General features: G+C 37.1%; 2 protein-coding genes across 2 annotated transcripts in view; one reads left to right on the top strand and one right to left on the bottom strand.

Annotated features, from left to right (window-relative positions):
- LOC103508447 (TGF-beta receptor type-1) overlaps window positions 1-17,665 on the bottom strand; it is an 18,350-nt gene extending 685 nt beyond the window's left edge. Inside the window, exons 1-10 of the mRNA XM_026822807.1 lie at window positions 17,414-17,665; window positions 16,687-16,804; window positions 16,298-16,477; window positions 15,897-16,054; window positions 15,203-15,350; window positions 14,409-14,494; window positions 9,296-9,408; window positions 8,561-8,711; window positions 3,957-4,136; window positions 433-524 (exon numbers count right to left, since the gene is read on the bottom strand). Of these exons, the coding sequence (XP_026678608.1) occupies window positions 433-524; window positions 3,957-4,136; window positions 8,561-8,711; window positions 9,296-9,408; window positions 14,409-14,494; window positions 15,203-15,350; window positions 15,897-16,054; window positions 16,298-16,477; window positions 16,687-16,804; window positions 17,414-17,477 (1,290 nt within the window). The 5' untranslated portion in view covers window positions 17,478-17,665. The remainder of the gene's footprint in view (window positions 1-432; window positions 525-3,956; window positions 4,137-8,560; window positions 8,712-9,295; window positions 9,409-14,408; window positions 14,495-15,202; window positions 15,351-15,896; window positions 16,055-16,297; window positions 16,478-16,686; window positions 16,805-17,413) is intronic.
- LOC103508207 lies at window positions 10,715-11,937 on the top strand. The gene is made up of 3 exons (XM_008472741.3): window positions 10,715-10,861; window positions 11,138-11,327; window positions 11,580-11,937. The coding sequence occupies exons 1-3, from the start codon at window positions 10,840-10,842 to the stop codon at window positions 11,686-11,688; spliced, it is 321 nt and encodes a 106-aa protein (XP_008470963.1). The 5' UTR covers window positions 10,715-10,839; the 3' UTR covers window positions 11,689-11,937.
- Window positions 17,666-23,353: the final 5,688 nt, after the last annotated feature.

The following is a 23,353-nucleotide window of genomic DNA, read 5'->3' on the forward strand; positions in this document are numbered from 1 at the left end:
GCTGTCAGTTTTTCTACAAAAGCTAAAGGTAATGTTACACCAAACGCGCATCGTTTGCAAAAATGCAAACAATGCGCGCTTGGTGTAACATTACCCTTACATGTTTGGCATTGATGCATCTTAAGAGCCAGTATTTAATTTATAAATATGGGTGTCAGTCAGGCTTTGTTCATAAAATATCTTATTGGTGTTTTTTTTTGTGTCTTAATCCTTTAGGATTTTTTTTTTCAAATCCCGTAAATGGAAAAAATTCTCACCTTGCAGGCATGCCACACGACCTTTCTCATCTCGTCAATGGTCGGGTCGACAAGACCTTAGCAGTTACAGTTCCCTCTTTCAAACCTCTTTAAAAAAGTATTTGTAAGTCTTTGTTTTTAATTTTAATGTAACAATGGGGTTCTAGTCCCGCAAAATTTATCTTGAAAAACTCACCTTGCAGGCATGCCAGCGGTTCGGTATGGCGGGCCGAATCTGATCGAGACACACGACCTTTCTCATCTCGTCAATGGTCGGGTCGACAAGACCTTAGCAGTTACAGTTCCCTCTATCAAACCTCTTTAAAAAAAGTTTTTGTAAGTCTTTTTTTTTTTTAATTTTAATGTAACAATGGGGTTCTAGTCCCGCAAAATTTATCTTGAAAAACTCACCTTGCAGGCATGCCAGCGGTTCGGTATGGCCCGGGGTGGATATAAAATCGGATAGGAAAATAGGGTAAACCTAAACAGATAAAGTTCTTTCTCGGAACGGCTGGCTTTCTTTGTGTAATATTTGTGTCCAATTTTACGTCAGTACTCAAGCAATCCATATACGGTGAAACCCAAATTTCATAACAAGCATTTCAGGCAGTTCGTCTTTTTAGACTTTCAAAGCCTGCATCTTTAAAAAGGTTAACAAAGTATAAACCTCGTTTATTGGGGGGTTTCGCCCCATCAGTCTTATTTGATACATTTTTACCTTTAAAAAGGTTAACAAAGTATAAACCTCCATCTTTAAAAAGGTTAACAAAGTATAAACCTCGTTTATTGGGGGGTTTCGCCCCATCAGTCTTATTTGATACATTTTTATTCCTTCTTTTGGATTTCATAGCAATCCAGAACAACGTCTGTGTTGAATCTAGTTTAAATTATTCTTACAAGATCATTAGAGACACTACATACTTTCCTTCCTAAAGAATAATAGGTTAATAGGATAAGGAAAGTAAAAAAAAAAAGACAGCGAAATAAGGAATTGAGGTTTTAGTAAAAAATAAAAAAAACCACCTCCCTTGATAGAACAATCATGGCGATCAGCAATCTGATTGGTACAGAGGGAGGTCCCTTTCCTAACCTTACTGGATGGCCCAAGGACACTACATACTTTCCTTCCTAAAGAATAATAGGTTAATAGGATAAGGAAAGTAAAAAAAAGACAGCGAAATAAGGAATTGAGGTTTTAGTAAAAAATAAAAAAGACCACCTCCCTTGATAGAACAATCATGGCGATCAGCAATCTGATTGGTACAGAGGGAGGTCCCTTTCCTAACCTTACTGGATGGCCCATAGTAAAAAAATAAAAAAAGACCACCTCCCTTGATAGAACAATCATGGCGATCAGCAATCTGATTGGTACAGAGGGAGGTCCCTTTATTAACCTTACTGGATGGCCCAATCATGATCAAGAAAACATTGTTCGATAAGAGAGACTATACCTTAATACCTTGTATAGGTTTCCTAGGCTAATATAGTAATATTTTCGACAGATTTTGCTTTCTCATACTGACAAAACTTTATTAACTGGTTTCCGGTGTTGATCAAAACGAGAAATGCTCATTTGTAAGACATTTTACGTCAGAACTTTCGCGAAATACGTGAACGTTTTACGTCAGAACAAGTGTGATTTTTTTTTTTTTTTTACAGAATGTGGCACAGGTCAGTTGTCTCATTTTCAAGTTATATGAGAATCTGATCTTCAGCGCCTCGCAAGGATGAAAGGGAGTATCTTGTTCATTTGTGAAAGACCTTTTTTGCATGCTACCTAATCCTACGTATCATCATTTCTTTTAATATTATGTTTCTCAGTTTATTAATTAATCACATTAATCACATTCTTACTATCTTTATCTTATTTTATTTTACTTTTTCAAAGTCAACCAACAAGGTCTTTTATAACGAATTGTTATCTCATTATCCCTTAATACCTTGTATAGGTTTCCTAGGCTAAAATAGTAATATTTTCGACAGATTTTGCTTTCTCATACTGACAAAACTTTATTAACTGGTTTCCGGTGTTGATCAAAACGAGAAATGCTCAAACCTGTCCATTATAGATGTAGCAGAAATACGAGTAGATAACGAACATTCAAAGGTTTAGCTGAGAGGACAGTATGTAATGAATGTATGTAAATGTAAGTATATGAGAAAAGCTCTAGTAACTCTGCTAATTTGATTCGTTTAAAGTTAAAGTTTAAAGATACACTGCCTTGCCTCAACAGAAGCACACCCAAGTTCGTTATCCTTTTTCTCAATCTATCTACGATTATAAAATTAATAAAACTAATTTGTACACGATAAAAATAAAGAGTAACGTAACAGATATACGAACGGAACATAACATAAATATTACACGTAATCAAAAAAAATGTAAGTATATGAGAAAAGCTCTAGTAACTCTGCTAATTTGATTCGTTTAAAGTTAAAGTTAAAAGATACACTGCCTTGCCTCAACAGAAGCACACCCAAGTTCGTTATCCTTTTTCTCAATCTATCTACGATTATAAAATTCATAAAACTAATTTGTACACGTTAAAAATAAAGAGTAACGTAACAGATAATATACGAACGGAACATAACATAAATATTACACGTAATCAAAAAATCTACACACCATGGATTTGAAATTTAGTTGAGCAAGAACTTAAATGGGGTTCCTATACTTTAGAAAACACTTGGATCAAAGGGTTTCCATTTCCTATTCCTATACTTTTGAAAGATCTTGCGGAACTTAAAAGATAAATAGGAACTATAGAACCAAAATTTATGGTTCTTAAGAAATGAATTAAGTTATTCAGGGGGGGTTAGCGCGTCTGTAAGTGCTAGGTCGCAAATTCCCGCTCGAGTCGGAGAGGATTTTATCCGAAAACAGATAAGGTTCGTTCTCGGAACGGCTGGCTTTCTTCCTTCTCTCTTCGATTTTGGGACGATGAGATCTTAGCAATTAAAGTTCCCTCTATCAAACCTCTTAAAAAACTGAAGTTTAAACTCAGATTCTGCCTGGTCTTGGCCAAAAGTATACTTTTCTGAATGAAATTATGAGATATAAAGGTCAATTTCAAATCCAAAGTAAGTACGTCAATATTAAACCTCTACAAATAAAAAAAAATCATTACGAAATAGATTAAAAAATAATTTTGATTATAAAATAACAGAATATTACGAGGGGAAAAAATATAAATATGTGGTATTTTATACAAAGTACGACGCTTCCAAATTCATTAACTTACATGGCAGTATTTTTCTTAAAGGGAGTAAACTGAAGTTTAAACTCAGATTCTGCCTGGTCTTGGCCAAAAGTATACTTGAATGAAATTATGAGATATAAAGGTCAATTTCAAATCCAAAGTAAGTACGTCAATATTAAACCTCTACAAATAATAATAAAAAAAAATCATTACGAAATAGATTAAAAAATAATTTTGATTATAAAATAACAGAATATTACGAGGGAAAAAAATATAAATATGTGGTATTTTATACAAAGTACGACGCTTCCAAATTCATTAACTTACATGGCAGTATTTTTCTTAAAGGGAGTATCAATGCAAGCCTAGCCTGACTCAGTACATGACTACAATTTCTAACTAACCTTTGTTATCAGCCGCTATGAAGCCCAGTATGTTGTCATGGCGTAACATTACTGTCTGATAGATTTCTGAGTCCGTCCACTATACTTTTTTTTAAAGGAAGGACGGACTAAAAAACCGATTAGCTTACCTTGAGTGCCGACAATTTCCATGTGTAGATGCGCCAAGCCCGTGGCAATAGACAGCGCCATCTTAATCATACCCGGCACGTCAATTGTACTCCGGTTCAGGAAATCGAACAGGGAACCATTGGCATGGTAGTCCGTGATGAGCCACAACTGAGTCCAGGTGCCGTTGTCTGTCATATCGGACAAATAAAATCATGTGTTAGAAAAATTCTATTAAATATGCCTTTAGAAAATCTACGGAGAAGTAAAGTGTAGGGGCAAATAGCCCTAAAAGTTAGGTTAAGCTTATACGAATCTATGAAAGGGGAGCATGGCTAGACCAGTGGTAACATGCTTGCTTATCATACAGAAGGTTCCAAATTCGATGCGCAACATCAACAAAAAATTTATCCCCGTACTTTGATTGCAAAATGCAAATGGGGTTTCTGGTTTGTGCACAGCACCTGAATAAGGAGTATTGTGTTTCCTATCGCCCATCTGACGAGGGACACTAGGATGGGCATTGGGGATAGACGTTTCTGTTTCAATGTACTGAAACTATGGGCGCTGACTTATACATACGAGACTTTGTGTAGAATGCTTAGCTTTCTGCTCAGCAGAATGCTGGGGCAAAGGGACTTTTCATTTCTATTCGGGTAGGATAAACAATGAACATAACCGGAAGAGTTGTTCATTTGTGAACGTTCTTCTCGCATGCTACCTAGCCCTACTTTGGTAAAACATTTTACGTCAGAACTTTCGCGAAATACGTGAATGTTTTACGTCAGAACAAGTGTGATTTTTTTTTTTTTACAGAATGTGGCACAGGTCAGTTGTCTCATTTTCAAGTTATATGAGAATCTGATCTTCAGCGCCTCGCAAGGATGAGAGAGTCTTCTTGATTCTGAGAGCTGTCAGTCGGGCCGCAGCACTATGATACCAACACTCCTTCATCACTTTGGACATAATGTGAAGCGTCTGCAATGGAATGGAATATAAAATTACTAGCCGTTTGAGGTAGGACTTTGTTTTTGTTAAAACTCCTTAAATTAATAAAAAAATGTAAAAAAAAAGTAGGTAGGTAGATATGATTATGTAGGGGGAACACTCTCATTTAAATTACAATTGCATTGTCCACACTACAGGACATTAAATTCGAAAAAAAAAAAAAAAAACTAAGGGCAAATTTTCCCCGATCGTTTGGATTACATTTTGGTAATTGATGCCTAATTTGTTTCCGGAATATAAAATTACTAGCCGTTTGAGGTAGGACTTTTTTTTGTTAAAACTCCTTAAATTAATAAAAAAATGTAAAAAAAAGTAGGTAGGTAGATATGATTATGTAGGGGGAACACTCTCATTTAAATTACAATTACATTGTCTACAGGACATTTGAAAAAAAAAGAAAAGAAAAAAAAACCAAGGGCAAATTTTCCCCGATCGTTTGGATTACATTTTGGTAATTGATGCCTAATTTGTTTCTTTTAATTATCTCCCGAAAATCAGTCCCAAAACAACCCAAACCAGGCCAATTAAAATAATTTCAACACAACGAAAAAGTTAAAAATGCGCGAAAAAAGCAATAATAAAAAAATCAAAATAAAAACCATAAATGAAATGAAAAATAATAAGTGAGAAAAATAAAATTACCGAACTCAAAATAAAAGGAACGAAAGGGGGGACACAACAAAACAGGAAACACAAGAGGGCAGCACAACGCTCTACGATATCACATCGGGATACGACACCGCCTGATCGGACAGAATAATGGAGGCGATGGTCTTTTTGATTCTTAGTGCCGTGGGGCGGGCAGTGGCCACGGGGTACCAACATTCCTGCATTATCTTGAGCACCAGGTGTAAATCCTAGAGAACGGGGAGAAGGGGAGAAAGAAAATGATAAAATAAATAAGGGACGTGTATACTCGAAAATAATAAAATAAAATGAAAACAAAAGAAGGGAGAAAAAAAACTAATACCTAACTGAAGAAACCAATTGTGCAGTGGTCAAAATGTAAATGTGCGAAATAATAGTGGGGTATAAAGAAAAGTGAACTAAACGATACTACTTACGTCCTATTAAAATAAATCAAATACATGAAGATTACGATAATCACTCACTCAAAAAAAAAAAAAAAAAAAAAAAAAAAAAAACCCCAACAACAAGGGCAAATTTTCCCCGATCGTTTGGATTACATTTTGGTAATTGATGCCTAATTTGTTTCTTTTAATTATCTCCCGAAAATCAGTCCCAAAACAACCCAAACCAGGCCAATTAAAATAATTTCAACACAACGAAAAAGTTAAAAATGCGCGAAAAAAGCAATAATAAAAAAATCAAAATAAAAACCATAAATGAAATGAAAAATAATAAGTGAGAAAAATAAAATTACCGAACTCAAAATAAAAGGAACGAAAGGGGGGACACAACAAAACAGGAAACACAAGAGGGCAGCACAACGCTCTACGATATCACATCGGGATACGACACCGCCTGATCGGACAGAATAATGGAGGCGATGGTCTTTTTGATTCTTAGTGCCGTGGGGCGGGCAGTGGCCACGGGGTACCAACATTCCTGCATTATCTTGAGCACCAGGTGTAAATCCTAGAGAACGGGGAGAAGGGGAGAAAGAAAATGATAAAATAAATAAGGGACGTGTATACTCGAAAATAATAAAATAAAATGAAAACAAAAGAAGGGAGAAAAAAAAACTAATAACTGAAGAAACCAATTGTGCGGTGGTAAAAATGGGAAATAATGGTGGGGGATAAAGAAAAGTGAACTAAACGATACTACGCCCTATTAAAATAAATCAAATACATGAAGATTACGATAATGCTTCTCTATCTCTAGGCTTCTCCTTTAGCAGTTAACAGCTGCTTTAAAAAAATCACTCACTCATATTTATGAACACAAAAGTCAGAGTGAAGTCAATTTATGTTACACCAAGCGCGCATCGTTTGCAAACAGTGTTTGCAATCATTTTTCCACAAACATTGGCTTGCAAACAGCGTTCGTGTGTGCGCGGAGTTGATTCGGCTGCTGTCAGTTTTTCTACAAAAACTAAAAGTAATGTTACACCAAACGCGCATTTTTTGCAAAAATGCAAATTGGTGTAACATTACCCTTATAATATATGTTTGGCATTGATGCATCTTAAGAGCCAGTATTTAATTTATAAATATGGGTGTCAGTCAGTCGCTATTCGGTTGGAATATCTCTGCTTTGTTCATAAAATATCTTATTGGTTATTGGTGTTTTTTTTGTGTCTTAATCCTTTAGGATTTTTTTTTTTCAAATCCCGTAAATAATTATGGAAAAAAATTCTCACCTTGCAGGCATGCCAGCGGTTCGGTATGGCGGGCCGAATCTGATCGAGACACACGACCTTTCTCATCTCGTCAATGGTCGGGTCGACAAGACCTTAGCAGTTACAGTTCCCTCTATCAAACCTCTTTAAAAAAAGTTTTTGTAAGTCTTTTTTTTTTTTAATTTTAATGTAACAATGGGGTTCTAGTCCCGCAAAATTTATCTTGAAAAACTCACCTTGCAGGCATGCCAGCGGTTCGGTATGGCGGGCCGAATCTGATCGAGACACACGACCTTTCTCATCTCGTCAATGGTCGGGTCGACAAGACCTTAGCAGTTACAGTTCCCTCTCGGAAATCGAAAAGAGAAGAGCAGGATAAGAGAAAGTCAGCCTTTACGAAAACGAACCCCATCTGTTTAGGATAAAATCCGCCTCGTGCGAGAATCGAACCCGCGACCAAGCGCTACCCATACTTTCCATACTCAAAAGCCCACTCGGAGGCTTAGGTGTAGGGGCAAACAGCCCTAAAATATGGGGTAAGCTTTTACGAATCTAGTGCTACTTTTTGTGCTAATTATATTAGGCTGGCTATTTTACATCATTACTTTTCAATTCAATTTATTTATTGTGATAAGTACTTCTGATAATTTATGCAATCTATTACCAACAGTGGGAAAAACTACATACCGTGAGTGGGAGAGGAGCTTTTTCTTGTGCTGGGACCAGAACGACACTCCCAGCATGAAGGCAAGACAGATCATTCCTATGGGGCCAGCAATGAGCATGGCCAGTTCCCATGTTCCCAAGGATCCACTGGGAATGAGCCAGGGCTTTCCTGAAAACGCATAGAAGACAGGCCATAGAATAAGGGGACAGGATAAAATAATATGAAAAGTTCCCCACAGGAGAATCCTAAGATCTCTCAAGGGAATAAGAAATTTCTGCTAAAAAAAAAAAAAAAAAAAGGGGAGAGAGTTCACTTATCATACAGAAGGTTCCAAATTCGATGCGCAACATCAACAAAAAATTTATCCCCGTACTTTGATTGTAAAATGCAAATGGGGTTTCTGGTTTGTGCACAGCACCTGAATAAGGAGTATTGTGTCTCATATCGCCCATCTGACGAGGGACACTAGGATGGGCATTGGGGATAGACGTTTCTGTTTCAATGTACTGAAACTATGGGCGCTGACTTATGGTTGAGAATAGGTGCTGGGTTAGGCTGTGCTAGGACTTAAAGAGAGAAAAAAAATCAATGCAAGCCTAGCCTGACTCAGTACATAACTACAATTTCTAACTAACCTTTGTTATCAGCCGCTATGAAGCCCAGTATGTTGTCATGGCGTAACATTACTGTCTGATAGATTTCTGCTTCACGGAACCAAGACCTTTCCTCGCGGGATGAGAAGATTTTCACGGCCACATTCTCCCCACGCCATCTTCCTCGCCATACCTGAAATAATTGTGTAATTATATTTCGCCATACCTGAAATAATTATGTAATTATATTTAGCAACCTCCATGCCCGAGTGGGTATCACACTAGGCTTGCACTCTGGAGGTACCGGGTTCGATTTCCAGCGGGGTCGAAGTTTTTTCGGCTCTGTGCTTGCTTTTCGGGGGGCTTTCAGCCTCGTGAGGACAATTGAGCTCTCAGCCTCGTGAGCTAGGTACTTTAATCGAGTAGCGATCAGTGGCGGTATTACCAGAGTAAAAAGAAGAAGAAAACATGAAAATGACAGAAATAGTTAGCAAAGGAAAAAACAAAGTTAGTGGTATCTGGTATTTTCCTTTCGAAAAACCTAGACGATTTCCTCTTCCCAAACTCATTTCCCCTTTTTTTTGGCGAGGAAGCGTCTGTATTAAACCATTGGAAATCCGGCATATTGAAGAGGGGAAATCGTTTTTCAAAGAAATTGCACCATGTTCCCAATAATATGTCAAAATATATGGGACCTTGGTTAGACTGCAGGAGTAAAGGGACTTTTCAGTTCTATCCCAGCAGGATAAACAAGGTATATTCTATTCTATTGCTTACCTCACCAAATCGTCCCTTCCCAATGGTCTCAACGAGTTGTATCTGTCGTGCAATGCTCCGCTGTACTAGCAGAGGCAGTCCTGATCCTGAGCCACTCGTAGTCATCTGATTATCTCGGACTAAACAGATAAAGTTCTTTCTTGGAACGGCTGGATTTCTTTGTGTAATATTTGTGTCCAATTTCACGTCAGTACTGAAGCAATCCATATAGGGTGAAACCCAAATTTCATAACAAGCATTTCAGGCAGTTCGTCTTTTTAGACTTTTAAAGCCTGCATCTTTAAAAAGGTTAACAAAGTATAAACCTCGTTTATTGGGGGGTTTCGCCCCATCAGTCTTATTTGATACATTTTTAGAAGGAACACAGTCGTAGAATGGCAGCTGATACTCGTCGTACAGGCCTCCCACATTGCACCGCCTCGCCATCTCCCACAGGATTAACCCGAAGGCGTACACATCGCCCCGCTTGAACGCGTCAAAGTGGGACATGTTCATCGACTCTTCCAGGACCTGGCGGGCAGGAATGGGTTAAAGGTAAATGAATAAATGAGTGTGTCAATGCCTTGTTTAAATATCTTCGTCATATCGGTGTTTCAATTCCCTTTTAATTTCGTAGCGAACATCAATAATTAAGGTACCAATTTAAGAACAAATAAAATATTAAATCGGGTCATGAATAGAGAATTATGTATTTTGCCACCACAATTCGGCTACAGTCTACAGTTCAAGCCGCTACAACAACAAAAATGAAACAAACATCTGCTACATTGGGCTTTATAGGTCTATGGCAAAGTCATCTCGTGGTGTGAGTCCCATCAGATGATGGGCATAAACAAGGTTCTAACTCTCGTAAATTTACCTCAGGTGCCATGTAGCGTTTGGTGCCAACTCGATTGTTGAGAGGAATATCCACCGTGTCCGAAGTGATGTCATGTCGTACTGCAAGTCCTAGGTCTCCTATAGCGCACGTTCCGTTACTACGGACCAGAATGTTCTTCGACTTGAGGTCCCGGTGAGCAATGGCCGGCTTGCCTGTGAACAAGGAAGTTTAAATACCTAATTAGGTGATTATTGTTCTCATGTCTTGTCCTTGAAAAAAAGTTTGATGGAGGGAACTGTAACTGCTAAGGCATCGTCCCCAAAGCGAAGATAGAAGGAAGACATATTTTATTAGAAAGCCAACCGTTCCGAGAACAAACATTATCAGGATAAAATTCGCCCGGGCGGGAATCGAACCCGCGGCCTAGCACTTACAAGGCAGACGCGCTACCAACCAAGCTAACGAGGCTGGCATTTTTTTCATCAATTCATCACTTAATCAGTCTATTCTACACCCCCAATAATTTTACTATACGGGTCTGAATTTCATTTTCTTTCACACAGAAATACTTGGCCAAAATTTTCCATTATTTTACTTAGCGAGATTTCGGAGTTTTCTTCCAGTACTCTCGCTTCGTTTATTGGTTTCGGAACGAATTTTTTCGCAACTACTTTCAAATTTTCGACCTTTGTTTTCAAATTCGTTACTAGGCTGTTTCTCTCTTATGGACAGAACCATGGGAAAAAGTAGGTCCTTAGATACTGGTAGTTCAGCAAATTGTAGAATTCAGAGAAAAGGCCTGTAAGCAGCCCTCTAAGGTCCAAAAGAGCTTAAAATCTAATTAAAAGATGAATAGGCATAGGTACCAAATATGTTCAAAATCGTCTAATGGTCAGGACTACAAAGTGAATTTAAACTAGGCTTAAGGGTACTCGTGTTATTTTAGGGTTAGGTTAAGCACAAAAAAAGAGCTGTCTTTTTCATTGTCGTGGCTTCTGAATAATTACCGCCCGTTTTCCCAGGTCCACTATTGAAAGCAGGGGATGCGAACCCAGAACTTCAGGCCCGAGAGACCGTCACTGGCACTGCAGGAACGTTGAAGGAATACTACGAGAGTTTTGCAATGGAGTTAGAAGAACAAGACTGGCTTATGTTTGATCACAATCACTCTGTGCCTTCCAATAGGCTACAGCAACGCATGTATTATCAGAGGTAAGATTTTTTTTTCTTTTTTTAAAGAGGTTTGATAGAGTGAACTGTAACTGCTAGGGGGTCTTATCGTCCCGAAATCGAAGAGAGAAGTTAGACAATATAGGAGAAAGCCGGCCGTTCCGAGAACGAACCTTATCCCTTCAGGATGAAATCCTCTCCGGGTGGGGCGGGCATCGAACCCGCGATCTAGCTCTTACAAGGCAGGTGTGCTACCCTGAAGGCTAACTAGACTGGCTCTTCTGGTTTTTTCAGCTATTCCAATCATATCAACCACACTTCCTATCCTCTCAGAGAGGCCAATGTTCTGCTGTCCAATCAAGCAGTCAATGGTGGCAAATATTTCACAGGACAACGCCCGTAGATATAGATATCATAGAGCAGTGGTTCCCAACTTCTCGGGGGCCTGGAAGTCCTTCACAGGGCCGCGAACCCCAGTTTGGGAAAACTGCCACAAACCATGTGATCAATTTCTTGTTATAAAACGACGTATTTTGCCTATGAAGACAGCGCAATCTTTTGATTGTAAGTGTGGACAAAAGGTCAACTTATTTGTTATTTAAAAAGGAATAGAATAAAAAATCACGTTTAAGTTACGAAAATTTCCGACATATTCCCACTGTCATCCAAAATACTTTCGTTTTCAACTGTACAAAAAAAAAAAAAAAAAAAAAAAAAAAAAAAAAAAAAAAAAAAAAAAAAAAAAACACAACACCCCCCCCCACAATCAGTAGGTTTCTAGTGATCAGATCATCTAATGATCTCAAGTATTTACACTTTGTCAGTGGACAGTAAGTAAATCCAAGTATTTTACATTAATACCTATTGCCTTAACTCAAGAGAAAATCGTGTACACTTGTTCAATTTAAATTCAGTAAATAATAAAAATCCCCATAGTCAAATGTTACTGATGATTACCTACCTTCTGGAATCTTGGGTTTAAACAATTGGGGCCTTAGGTTTTCATTACACAAATCAACCTCTTTGCAACACTCAATGACAAAAGTGTCATTCAGTGTGTGAGCAGAGTGGCACAAGATAGGATTCTCAGGTGGGTAGATAAGTTGCTTGTCAAGACACCTGTGACAAAAGAAAACAAAACCACACACAACACACACAAACACTTCAAGTTAGTGGTCAAGTCCAAATCAATGTTAAGGATTTGAAAATTAGAAAAAAAGTAAACTCAAATGTTCAAGATGGGAGGGGTCATACTTCTGTTGTTGTTATTTCAAATCAATGCTAAAATCATTTTGTTATTAGTTTTCTTCAAAAATGTTCAACTGCCTGGCAAAATCAAAATGTGAACCAGCTTTCTGTCACTTGTTACCTGTGGTTGTAACATGAGACTTATCTTCAACCAGGCGAGGCTTGATATCATCATTGCAAAAGTTTCGAATACGACAGCATAACAAGGCAAAGTCTTTGGTTGGGGGACTATAGCGTTGATCACAGACAATTGGTTTTCTACCCGGAGGGAAAAATTTTGCCTTGTCCAAACACCTTGGATCATTAAGTCATATAAAATGAAAATGTGTTAGGGATTTGGAATGAAAAGACAATTTTAAAATAATGGTTATTCAGATCAAAAATCAGCCCCAAAATCTACACTTTTGAATATATTTATAATAAAATAGCTGCTGGAACTCTGATAGGTATCAGAATCTTCTGCCTTCCCAAGTTCTAGAAAATAAACATGTTTATAGACATACCTGTAGTTATAACTAATAACTCCTGTAGCTTTGTCCAAAAATGTTGAGGTAAAACAATAGCCATCTGTCTCACAGGTATGATTACTTTCAGGACAAATGTCACAGCAACATAGCAAACCTGAAAACAAAACAGGTACCTCTGTCTAATAAAAAAAAAAAGCTGGGAGTGAGAACTTATAATTAGTTTCTATTGATTGGAAAAAAAACTCCAAGTACAGGGTTACCAAATCTGTACTTTATCATTGAATCTTCCTAACAAATACCTTTGGAAATCTTCAGAAAATAACTGGTTCTATTTGAGCCACACTTTACAAGTACACAAAGGCAACTACTTCTGATTGGTTCAAAGGTTTTAATACCTGAGACATGTTTTTTTTTTTCTAGTTTGTACCTACCACATGAGCCATCACAGCAGTAAGCTTCTATACCTATCACTGCTGTCAAGCTTTCTGTCAGCAGTATTTTTACTTTCCATTACCCCCATATGTGTTGCATAGGGAACCTATACATATGACAATATTTAAATCGGTCTTTTTTCCATTGGTTATTTATCTTATCCTAGGCACTGCTTTATTTATCGGAAATTTAAATCGATATTTTTTCCATTGGTTATTTATCTCTTCCACTGGTGTAGATCGGTGAGATTTTATTATGACGGTATTACAACTACATTAAAGTGACTTAACCAGCAATGAGCATGGCCAGTTCCCAAGTTCCCAAAGATCCACTGGGAATGAGCCATGGCTTTCCTGAAAACGCATAGAAGACAGGCCATAGAATAAGGGGACAGGATAAAATAATATGAAAAGTGCCCCACAGGAGAATCCTAAGATCTCTCAAGGGAATAAGAAATTTCTGCTAAAGAAAGAGAGAGAGAGAGAGAGAGAGAAAAAGAGAAAGAGAAAGAGAGAGTTCTGCCAGGAATTCAACAATTGATCAGTTTAATAATAAAGACCTCTTTTTTCTTGACACTTTTTTTAACTAGGATAAAAGTAAATATGTAAATGCAATAAAATACATGGGAAAAAGAGTTAGACAACTAAAATCATGCAAGCTTGAAAGAAGCAGGAAAACCACACAAGTACTTAATCACATGATAATCAGTAGGTATCTAGTGATCAGATCATCTAATGATCTCAAGTATTTACACTTTGTCAGTGGAAAGTAAGTAAATCCAAGTATTTTACATTTTACATTAATACCTATTGCCTTAACTCAAGAGAAAATCATGTACACTTGTTCAATTTAAATTCAGTAAATAATAATAAAAATCCCCATACTCAAATGTTACTGATGATTACCTACCTTCTGGAATCTTGGGTTTAAACAATTGGGGCCTTAGGTTTTCATTACACAAATCAACCTCTTTTATCTCGGATCATTTCATTGAGAGAGGGAGGGGAAGGTCCCAGTATAGGCTGATCGGCAGCATCTTCCCCACCTGGCTCACAACGGAATCTGAAACACATTGGAATAGAACATGTTCAAGCTATTTGGAACAAAAGAAGTGAGTTCTATTTTTTTTTTCTCTCTCCTTCTTTCTTCTATCCTGTCTTCCTTCTCTGTTCGATTTCGGGACGATAAGGCCTTAGCAGTTACAGTCCCCTCTATCAAACCTCTTCAATACATTTTTTTTTTCTTTAGAGGTTTGATAGAGGGAACTGTACAAACATACCCTACACTAGTCTCTCTGTGCGATTCAGATTCAAAGTCTGAAAGGTAATCTCTAGTCATGATTAAGGTGTTTAATGTTATTTCCAGTTTTTCCCTCACTTTTTTTTTTCCAGAGTTTTGATAGAGGGAACTGTAACAGTAGAGGTCTCATCATCCGGAAATCGAAAAGAGAAGAGCAGGATAAGAGAAAGTCAGCCTTTACGAAAACGAACCCCATCTGTTTAGGATAAAATCCGCCTCGTGCGAGAATCGAACCCGCGACCAAGCGCTACCCATACTTTCCATACTCAAAAGCCCACTCGGAGGCTTAGGTGTAGGGGCAAACAGCCCTAAAATATGGGGTAAGCTTTTACGAATCTAGTGCTACTTTTTGTGCTAATTATATTAGGCTGGCTATTTTACATCATTACTTTTCAATTCAATTTATTTATTGTGATAAGTACTTCTGATAATTTATGCAATCTATTACCAACAGTGGGAAAAACTACATACCGTGAGTGGGAGAGGAGCTTTTTCTTGTGCTGGGACCAGAACGACACTCCCAGCATGAAGGCAAGACAGATCATTCCTATGGGGCCAGCAATGAGCATGGCCAGTTCCCATGTTCCCAAGGATCCACTGGGAATGAGCCAGGGCTTTCCTGAAAACGCATAGAAGACAGGCCATAGAATAAGGGGACAGGATAAAATAATATGAAAAGTTCCCCACAGGAGAATCCTAAGATCTCTCAAGGGAATAAGAAATTTCTGCTAAAGAAAGAGAGAGAGAGAGAGAGAGAGAAAAAGAGAAAGAGAAAGAGAGAGTTCTGCCAGGAATTCAACAATTGATCAGTTTAATAATAAAGACCTCTTTTTTCTTGACACTTTTTTTAACTAGGATAAAAGTAAATATGTAAATGCAATAAAATACATGGGAAAAAGAGTTAGACAACTAAAATCATGCAAGCTTGAAAGAAGCAGGAAAACCACACAAGTACTTAATCACATGATAATCAGTAGGTATCTAGTGATCAGATCATCTAATGATCTCAAGTATTTACACTTTGTCAGTGGACAGTAAGTAAATCCAAGTATTTTACATTAATACCTATTGCCTTAACTCAAGAGAAAATCGTGTACACTTGTTCAATTTAAATTCAGTAAATAATAAAAATCCCCATAGTCAAATGTTACTGATGATTACCTACCTTCTGGAATCTTGGGTTTAAACAATTGGGGCCTTAGGTTTTCATTACACAAATCAACCTCTTTGCAACACTCAATGACAAAAGTGTCATTCAGTGTGTGAGCAGAGTGGCACAAGATAGGATTCTCAGGTGGGTAGATAAGTTGCTTGTCAAGACACCTGTGACAAAAGAAAACAAAACCACACACAACACACACAAACACTTCAAGTTAGTGGTCAAGTCCAAATCAATGTTAAGGATTTGAAAATTAGAAAAAAAGTAAACTCAAATGTTCAAGATGGGAGGGGTCATACTTCTGTTGTTGTTATTTCAAATCAATGCTAAAATCATTTTGTTATTAGTTTTCTTCAAAAATGTTCAACTGCCTGGCAAAATCAAAATGTGAACCAGCTTTCTGTCACTTGTTACCTGTGGTTGTAACATGAGACTTATCTTCAACCAGGCGAGGCTTGATATCATCATTGCAAAAGTTTCGAATACGACAGCATAACAAGGCAAAGTCTTTGGTTGGGGGACTATAGCGTTGATCACAGACAATTGGTTTTCTACCCGGAGGGAAAAATTTTGCCTTGTCCAAACACCTTGGATCATTAAGTCATATAAAATGAAAATGTGTTAGGGATTTGGAATGAAGAGACAATTTTAAAATAATGGTTATTCAGATCAAAAATCAGCCCCAAAACCTACACTTTTGAATATATTTATAATAAAATAGCTGCTGGAACTCTGATAGGTATCAGAATCTTCTGCCTTCCCAAGTTCTAGAAAATAAACATGTTTATAGACATACCTGTAGTTATAACTAATAACTCCTGTAGCTTTGTCCAAAAATGTTGAGGTAAAACAATAGCCATCTGTCTCACAGGTATGATTACTTTCAGGACAAATGTCACAGCAACATAGCAAACCTGAAAACAAAACAGGTACCTCTGTCTAATAAAAAAAAAAAGCTGGGAGTGAGAACTTATAATTAGTTTCTATTGATTGGAAAAAAAACTCCAAGTACAGGGTTACCAAATCTGTACTTTATCATTGAATCTTCCTAACAAATACCTTTGGAAATCTTCAGAAAATAACTGGTTCTATTTGAGCCACACTTTACAAGTACACAAAGGCAATTACTTCTGATTGGTTCAAAGGTTTTAATACCTGAGACATGTTTTTTTTTCTAGTTTGTACCTACCACATGAGCCATCACAGCAGTAAGCTTCTACCTATCACTGCTGTCAAGCTTTCTGTCAGCAAGATTTCACTGACTAGGACTTGAACCCATGACATCCCAATTACCAGGAGAATGTTTGACCACTGAGCTTCCAATGCAGGGAGCTACCAAAAGTAAAATCACGAGTCAAGTGAATGTAAAAAGTGTCAAGATGGACATTTGGGAGTTCACCCTGTATTAATCCTCAACCCTCACATAACTCTGGTTGATAAGCACCAGCCTTCAAAGATTAGAGTCTCATCATAGTTGGGACTGCATTCTTGGACTCATGTATAGCATGCTTGGAATATTTTACCTGAAGTCGTTGTTGTTAGGGCTGAAATTATGAGACCTGTGCTGAGGGCGACATGGAATAACATTGTGGAATAAAACACGTACAAGATGTTAACGAGATGGGGAACTGTTCATTGTGAATCACACTGGTTTTGTGTTTGCAAACACTCTTATTTAATCCATTTTTTCACAGGATTTATGTCATTTTAGATGTAAAATTTCTTGAAAACATACCAAAAAACACGATCAAAATAATTCAAAACACTTTTTTTGCCCATCGCTGTCGCCATTTTTCAAATTTCATTTGAAAACAGGAGGTTAGCTTACATTGGATACTTCACATCAGCTGAATAAAAATGGAGCCCAAATTTGGTATGTGATCAAATCTCATCACGAGAAAAATAAGGATTAAATAATTTTAAAGAGTGATTATCTGAAGTAAAGAAATAAATTTCGATTTATTTGACTCTTTTTTGATTTTTATTTTGATATTATTCCCAATTTATTTCCCATTTTCAAATGCTGTGATCAAAGAGCGGCTTCATTTGATTTCTGTGCTTACGGGAGCCACAGTTTTCCACCTCTTGGAAGATTCTCCAATCACACAGGTTTGCCAGCCAATTTTTCGAACTTTTTTTTTTGCTTCAAGAAAAAAAACAAACTGTACTTTTGATTATTCTTCAAAAATAAAGAAAAAACCGATTAATTTCCATATTTCTCGAAAATTGAGACCCATATCCTTTGAAAACTCACCGTATCAGCGCACAAAATCAGTGGAATAACCCGGAATAAATTTTCATTCTGACGGATTTTATTTCTTACGCTGCTGTACATGTGTTAAAGATGAGGCGCAAATTTTTGAAAATGGTGATATTGGTGATTAAAAAAGTTTTGTATCGTTTGAGGATTTTAGGATCTGGATTTTGCAAAGTTCAGGCTGGTATCTCGGTAAGTACCTACTTATCATTTTGTGTTGTCACTCTGTTTATCTCGTACCTTTCCCCTGGGTACGTCCTAGCCTGTTAGATCCCCTTCTGCTGATTTCACAGTCTTTATCTTTACCTATAGTTTGTACAATAATGTTGATAAACAGGTAGTTCAGTGATCTCTTTGTAGACTTCAGAAAAGCACTCCAATCAGCTCTGAAGCCTCTTCTATGCGTTATGCCTGAGTCCAACTGGGCCTAACCTAAAGCTCACCAATGAATAGAAGAAAAATATTAAATAATATTTTTTGTAGTTACCTATTTCATAAATTTAAATGATACCATTTCAGACATTTTGTTCAAGACTGACCATCCATGTTCCAGTTAAGATTTATATCCACAGGTATACCTGCACAGGCTATCTGGAACATGAATGGCAACAAGAGGTCTTTAGTTTGTTACCATCCAAGTAGATCTCTCTGGAAAACTGTAACAAGACTGAGAAATAAGAATAACATACAAACAAACTGAAAACAAAGTTGACCATCTAAACAGACTTTGTGGGCTTGATTCCCAACCGGGCAGATCTTATCCTAACCAGATAAGATTCTTGCTTTCTTTCTTCTATCCTGTCTTCTCTTTTGGGATGATAAGACCTTAGCAGTTCAAGTTTGGTAGGCTAAATCAAGAAATTAAAATCAATAGACCTCAGGTACCTACCAGTGAGATTGAGCATACTTTCTAAACTCATTCAAGATCTAAAAAAAAAGATAGGTATACTTATGTTCAGAACAAACAATTCAACATTTGCAACAGTAGTATTTAATAATTTAAATGGAGCAGTTGCAAATGGGTAAAAATTATTAATAAATGGTTGATTCCTACGTAAAAAGTAATGAAAAATCCAAATCTGAGGTCAAATAAACTCCGAAAAAGTAACTTTAAAAGGTCGAAAATTCAAATTTTAATTGCTGTTCTAATGAAAAAGTTCAAAGAGTTGTGACATCAGATTTCACATCAAAATGCACAGAAATGCTTGTGCACAAACAAACAAAGTGGGAGTAATAAATTATGATGTCATTGCCTATGGAAGCGTATGCTCGCCTATGGAAGCGTATGGTGTGACGTCAAAGTTCACGATTTACCGGTATTTTTTAAATTGATTTATCTAGAAGTTGTAGAAGAAAAAGAAAAATTCTGTTGGTCCTCATTTTTCCTGCTCTACGACTTTGCAATATCACCCAAGTAAGTGCAACTGATCTATTGTTCGACCCAGTTATGCCTGGTGACATTGAAAGAAGACCTAAATTAATAAGTTGATTCATCTCCTTAAAAAAAAAAAAAAAAAAAAAAAAAAAAAAAAAACCAATGAGGGCATCAGGAAAAAATAATTGCCAATACATTAATAAAATTACTACAGCATTTTTTGGGTAAAAAAATTCTCATTTTGCCTTAAGTGAGAAAAAGTAGTCCACAGGTGGTATCATACTTCATCATCATAATGTACTCCCTTTCTTCTTTAATTACCTTAAAAAAATAGGGGTGGGAGAGAGGGGGAGGAGATTATTATCAATAATTTTTCAGTAGTACCTACCTCAACGCATGGGGTTATCAGTTCATCACTCAATAACAATACAGTCTGAGTATAGGTTCGACTCAATTTGCAAAGTAAAAGGTCACACCTTTCCATTTTATTTTTCAACATTTAATTCACACTGTTATAATCCATTCAAAAAACTGTCATTTTTTATCTTTGCAACTCACATAAACATAGAGAGCTTTAACAGAAATAAACCAAACTTTCTACAGTGCCTACCTAGTTAAAAGCGATTGAAGTATCTATTGTCTGGTACCTAGAAAGAGTAAAGAAATAAAGAACCAACACAGTTATTTCGTTTATAATCCAAGCCCAGTGTTTCTTTTTTCACAACTGTAAGACAAAAGACGTGAATTTTGCGTGATCATTCGTAACTGTCCTTCTTTCGTAACTGTCAAACAAAAAGACTTGAAACGGGAGATCATTTACAAAATCACTCGTCGTTTTTTCTACCCAGATCGGACACAAAGTCTCCGCCACTCGCTGTCTACTCCGTTTTTGTCCATCGCGAAGACTGTAAAGCAAAGAGACGTGAAATTTTGCGTGATCCTTTACGAAATCACTCGTTTTTTCTACCCAGATCGGTCCAAAAGTCTCCACTGTCTACTGCTTTTTTGTCCATCGCGAAGTATCGGTCGAGCATGACACTTTATCGTCTCGCTCTGATTTCGACGTATCTGCAATCTTGTCGGACGGTAAGTCTTCATTGCCGCCTCCCTCGTCATTTTTGACCTGGACAGACGCTTCGAATTCGACCGGGGCGATGAGGTTCTTCCGCCCGTGAGGGGGAGGCCCTATGAGGGCCACGACATCGTCATAGTTGAGCGTCTCCTTTTTGAGAAGCTCCTGAGCCATCTGAAATCACGGAACGAAAGAGAATCGGATTTAATACATAGGTGTCAGCCTAGTTCGTTTGGTCGGTAGCGCGTCTGCCTTGTAAGCGCTAGTTAGCAGGTTTGATTCTCGCCCGGGGCGGATTTTATCCTAAACGGATAACGTTTGTTCTTGGAACGGATGGCTTTCTACTATCCTACGATGGATTTTGGATGGATTGGAAGAGGTTTGACTAGGGTTTTATCGCCCCGAAAGAAAGACAGGATAGGAGAAAGCCAGGCATCGCGAGAACGAATCTTATCTGTTTTCGGATAAAGTTCGTCCTGGATCGGAATCGGAATGAGCAGACTCCATTGTACCTACTGGCCTAACTACCTCTCTACAAAAAAAAAAAAAAAAAAAAAAAAAAAAAAAAAAAAAAAAAAAAAAAAAAAAAAAATATACGTTTTTATGTTCGTCATTTCTTTATTTAAAAATTATTATTAGGAATATAATAATTTTTTTCTCCCGATCTTTTCTGTTTGTTTTCAAATTCTGCTTCACTTTTTCCTACATCTTATCCACTTCATTCTAATCTCATTGAACGACTTTGTCAGGAATGAGGAAAATCGGTTTGTGACCCAGAGGTCGTTGACCTTTTGATTGCAAATTTGAACTTTACACTCTTTTCCTATGAGATAGCCAATCTAGTTAGCTTGGTTGGTAGCGCAACTGCCTTGTAAGCGCTAGGCCGCGGGTTCGACTCCCGCCCGGGGCGGATTTTATCCTGATGGGATAATGTTCGTTCTCGGAACGGCTGGCTTTCTCCTATCCTGTCTTCCTTCTCTCTTCGGTTTAGGGACGATAAGACCATAGTAGTTACACTTATCTCTGTCAAACATCTTCAAAAGTAAAAATCATCTTCCCATTAAAAGGCGCGTGCTTTTTTTCTCAATAGCTAGGTAGCCACTTGAGTAGGTACATATTTACTTGCGTTTTTTTTTGTCATGTGAGGGAGGTTGCTCCCTATTCACAGTCATTTCCTTCTTAGGGTCTAAAGTCTAAAGGAACGTGAAGTATAAAGAAAAAAATCAAGTTACTTGGTAATAATCAATTGATTTATTGGACTAGCTATCTATCTAGGTACAGAAAGTGAAAAGAAATAGGTAATTAGACCTAAAAGAAAAAGTAGACCTTTAATATTAAATAATTTTGTTGGAAAAACTGATAATTCTAAGCATCCTTTTCTTATTATTAACGATTCAAGGAAACAACTATATTCTTCTTTTTCTTATGTTAGGTAACACCTCCGTAGGTGTCTACAATGAGAAAAATAAATTTTAACCCTACTAAAAAATGACTACAAAAATATAGATATACCTACTAAACGAAAGGTAACAATAAAATTAATTAAATAATGTAGAAAAGGAGATCAAATAGGAATATAAAAAAGAGTAAGTATATACAGGGTGTCCCAGAATTCATGCTTAAATTGTTTTTCTCGGAGCCTGTTTGAAAGTGCAAAAAAAAAACACGAAATTTATTGATTTTTAATGCGGATATTTTGGCACTATCGCGATGCGCGAAAAATTTCGCGGATTCCTTCGCGAAATCCTTCGGAAGGATTCGCGGATTTCGCGAACACCACGCTATCGTAAACAGCGAAATATTGGATTATTTTTCGCGCATCACGATATTGCCAAAATATCCGCATCAACAATCAAAAAGTTACGGGTTTTTTTGTTTTTCGAAATTTCAAACAGGCTCCGAACAATTTAAGCGTAAATTCTGGGACACCCTGTATGTTTAGGTATAATTTTATTAAAAGACTAGGTGAATAACAAGTTGAAACAATAAAAACTATGTGGGTAGACTAGGTGAAATAATAAATTGGAAAACTAATACCTACTAAGTACCTAACATCAATTTTAACAATAAGTGAAGAAAATTAGACCAAGATCCTAAAACAGATTTACATTTTTATTTGTCATTAAAAAAATAAATAAATAAAATAATAATAATAATAATAATAAAAAAAAAATCATATAAGTAGGTACTTAGCTAATACTAGATACTTACACATACCCACTTACGTACTGAATATGCAAAAAAATCTATTGGATCTTGGTCAGTACAGTGTTACAAAGAAATTAGAATCAATATCAATAATATTCATAGAATTCGATTTGCCAAACTTTTTGGCACTTCGTACGTATTCCTACTCGTAATCGACTTAAAAATCTTAAAATTAAAAAAAAAAAAAAAAAAAAAAAAAAGCTAAATTTTCCTCACGAGGCTGAGTGGGCCCCGCAACAGCCAGTCACGGAATCAATAATTTGTATGATACAAATTTCTTGACCCCGCCGGGAATCGAACCCGGGTCTCCCGCGTGCAAGGCGAGCGCAGTGACCACCACGCCATGGGAGCTGACTAACCAATCAAATTGCTTGATTCGACCCCCGGCATTAAGGGCAAAACAAACAAACAAACTTGGAGGGACTTACCTCTTCTTTATTGTAGAGCTTCTGTTCGGAGGGTGTGTACTGGGCAAATCCCAGGGCCAGAGAGGTGCGAGGTACAATGGTCACTTTGAGTAGGGCATCTGTATGGGGTAGTAGCCAACCAAC

This window comes from Diaphorina citri, unplaced genomic scaffold, assembly GCF_000475195.1.
Source record: "Diaphorina citri unplaced genomic scaffold, Diaci psyllid genome assembly version 1.1 scaffold19, whole genome shotgun sequence".
NCBI lineage: Eukaryota > Metazoa > Arthropoda > Insecta > Hemiptera > Psyllidae > Diaphorina > Diaphorina citri.

Excerpts from the sequence above, each read along its gene's own strand:
- LOC103508207 (XM_008472741.3), top strand. The coding sequence starts at position 10,840 with ATGGACAGAACCATGGGAAAAA. Across the intron at positions 10,862-11,137 it reads GGACAGAACCATGGGAAAAA|GTCCACTATTGAAAGCAGGG; the intron begins GTAGGTCCTTAG and ends CCGTTTTCCCAG. Across the intron at positions 11,328-11,579 it reads CAACGCATGTATTATCAGAG|CTATTCCAATCATATCAACC; the intron begins GTAAGATTTTTT and ends TGGTTTTTTCAG.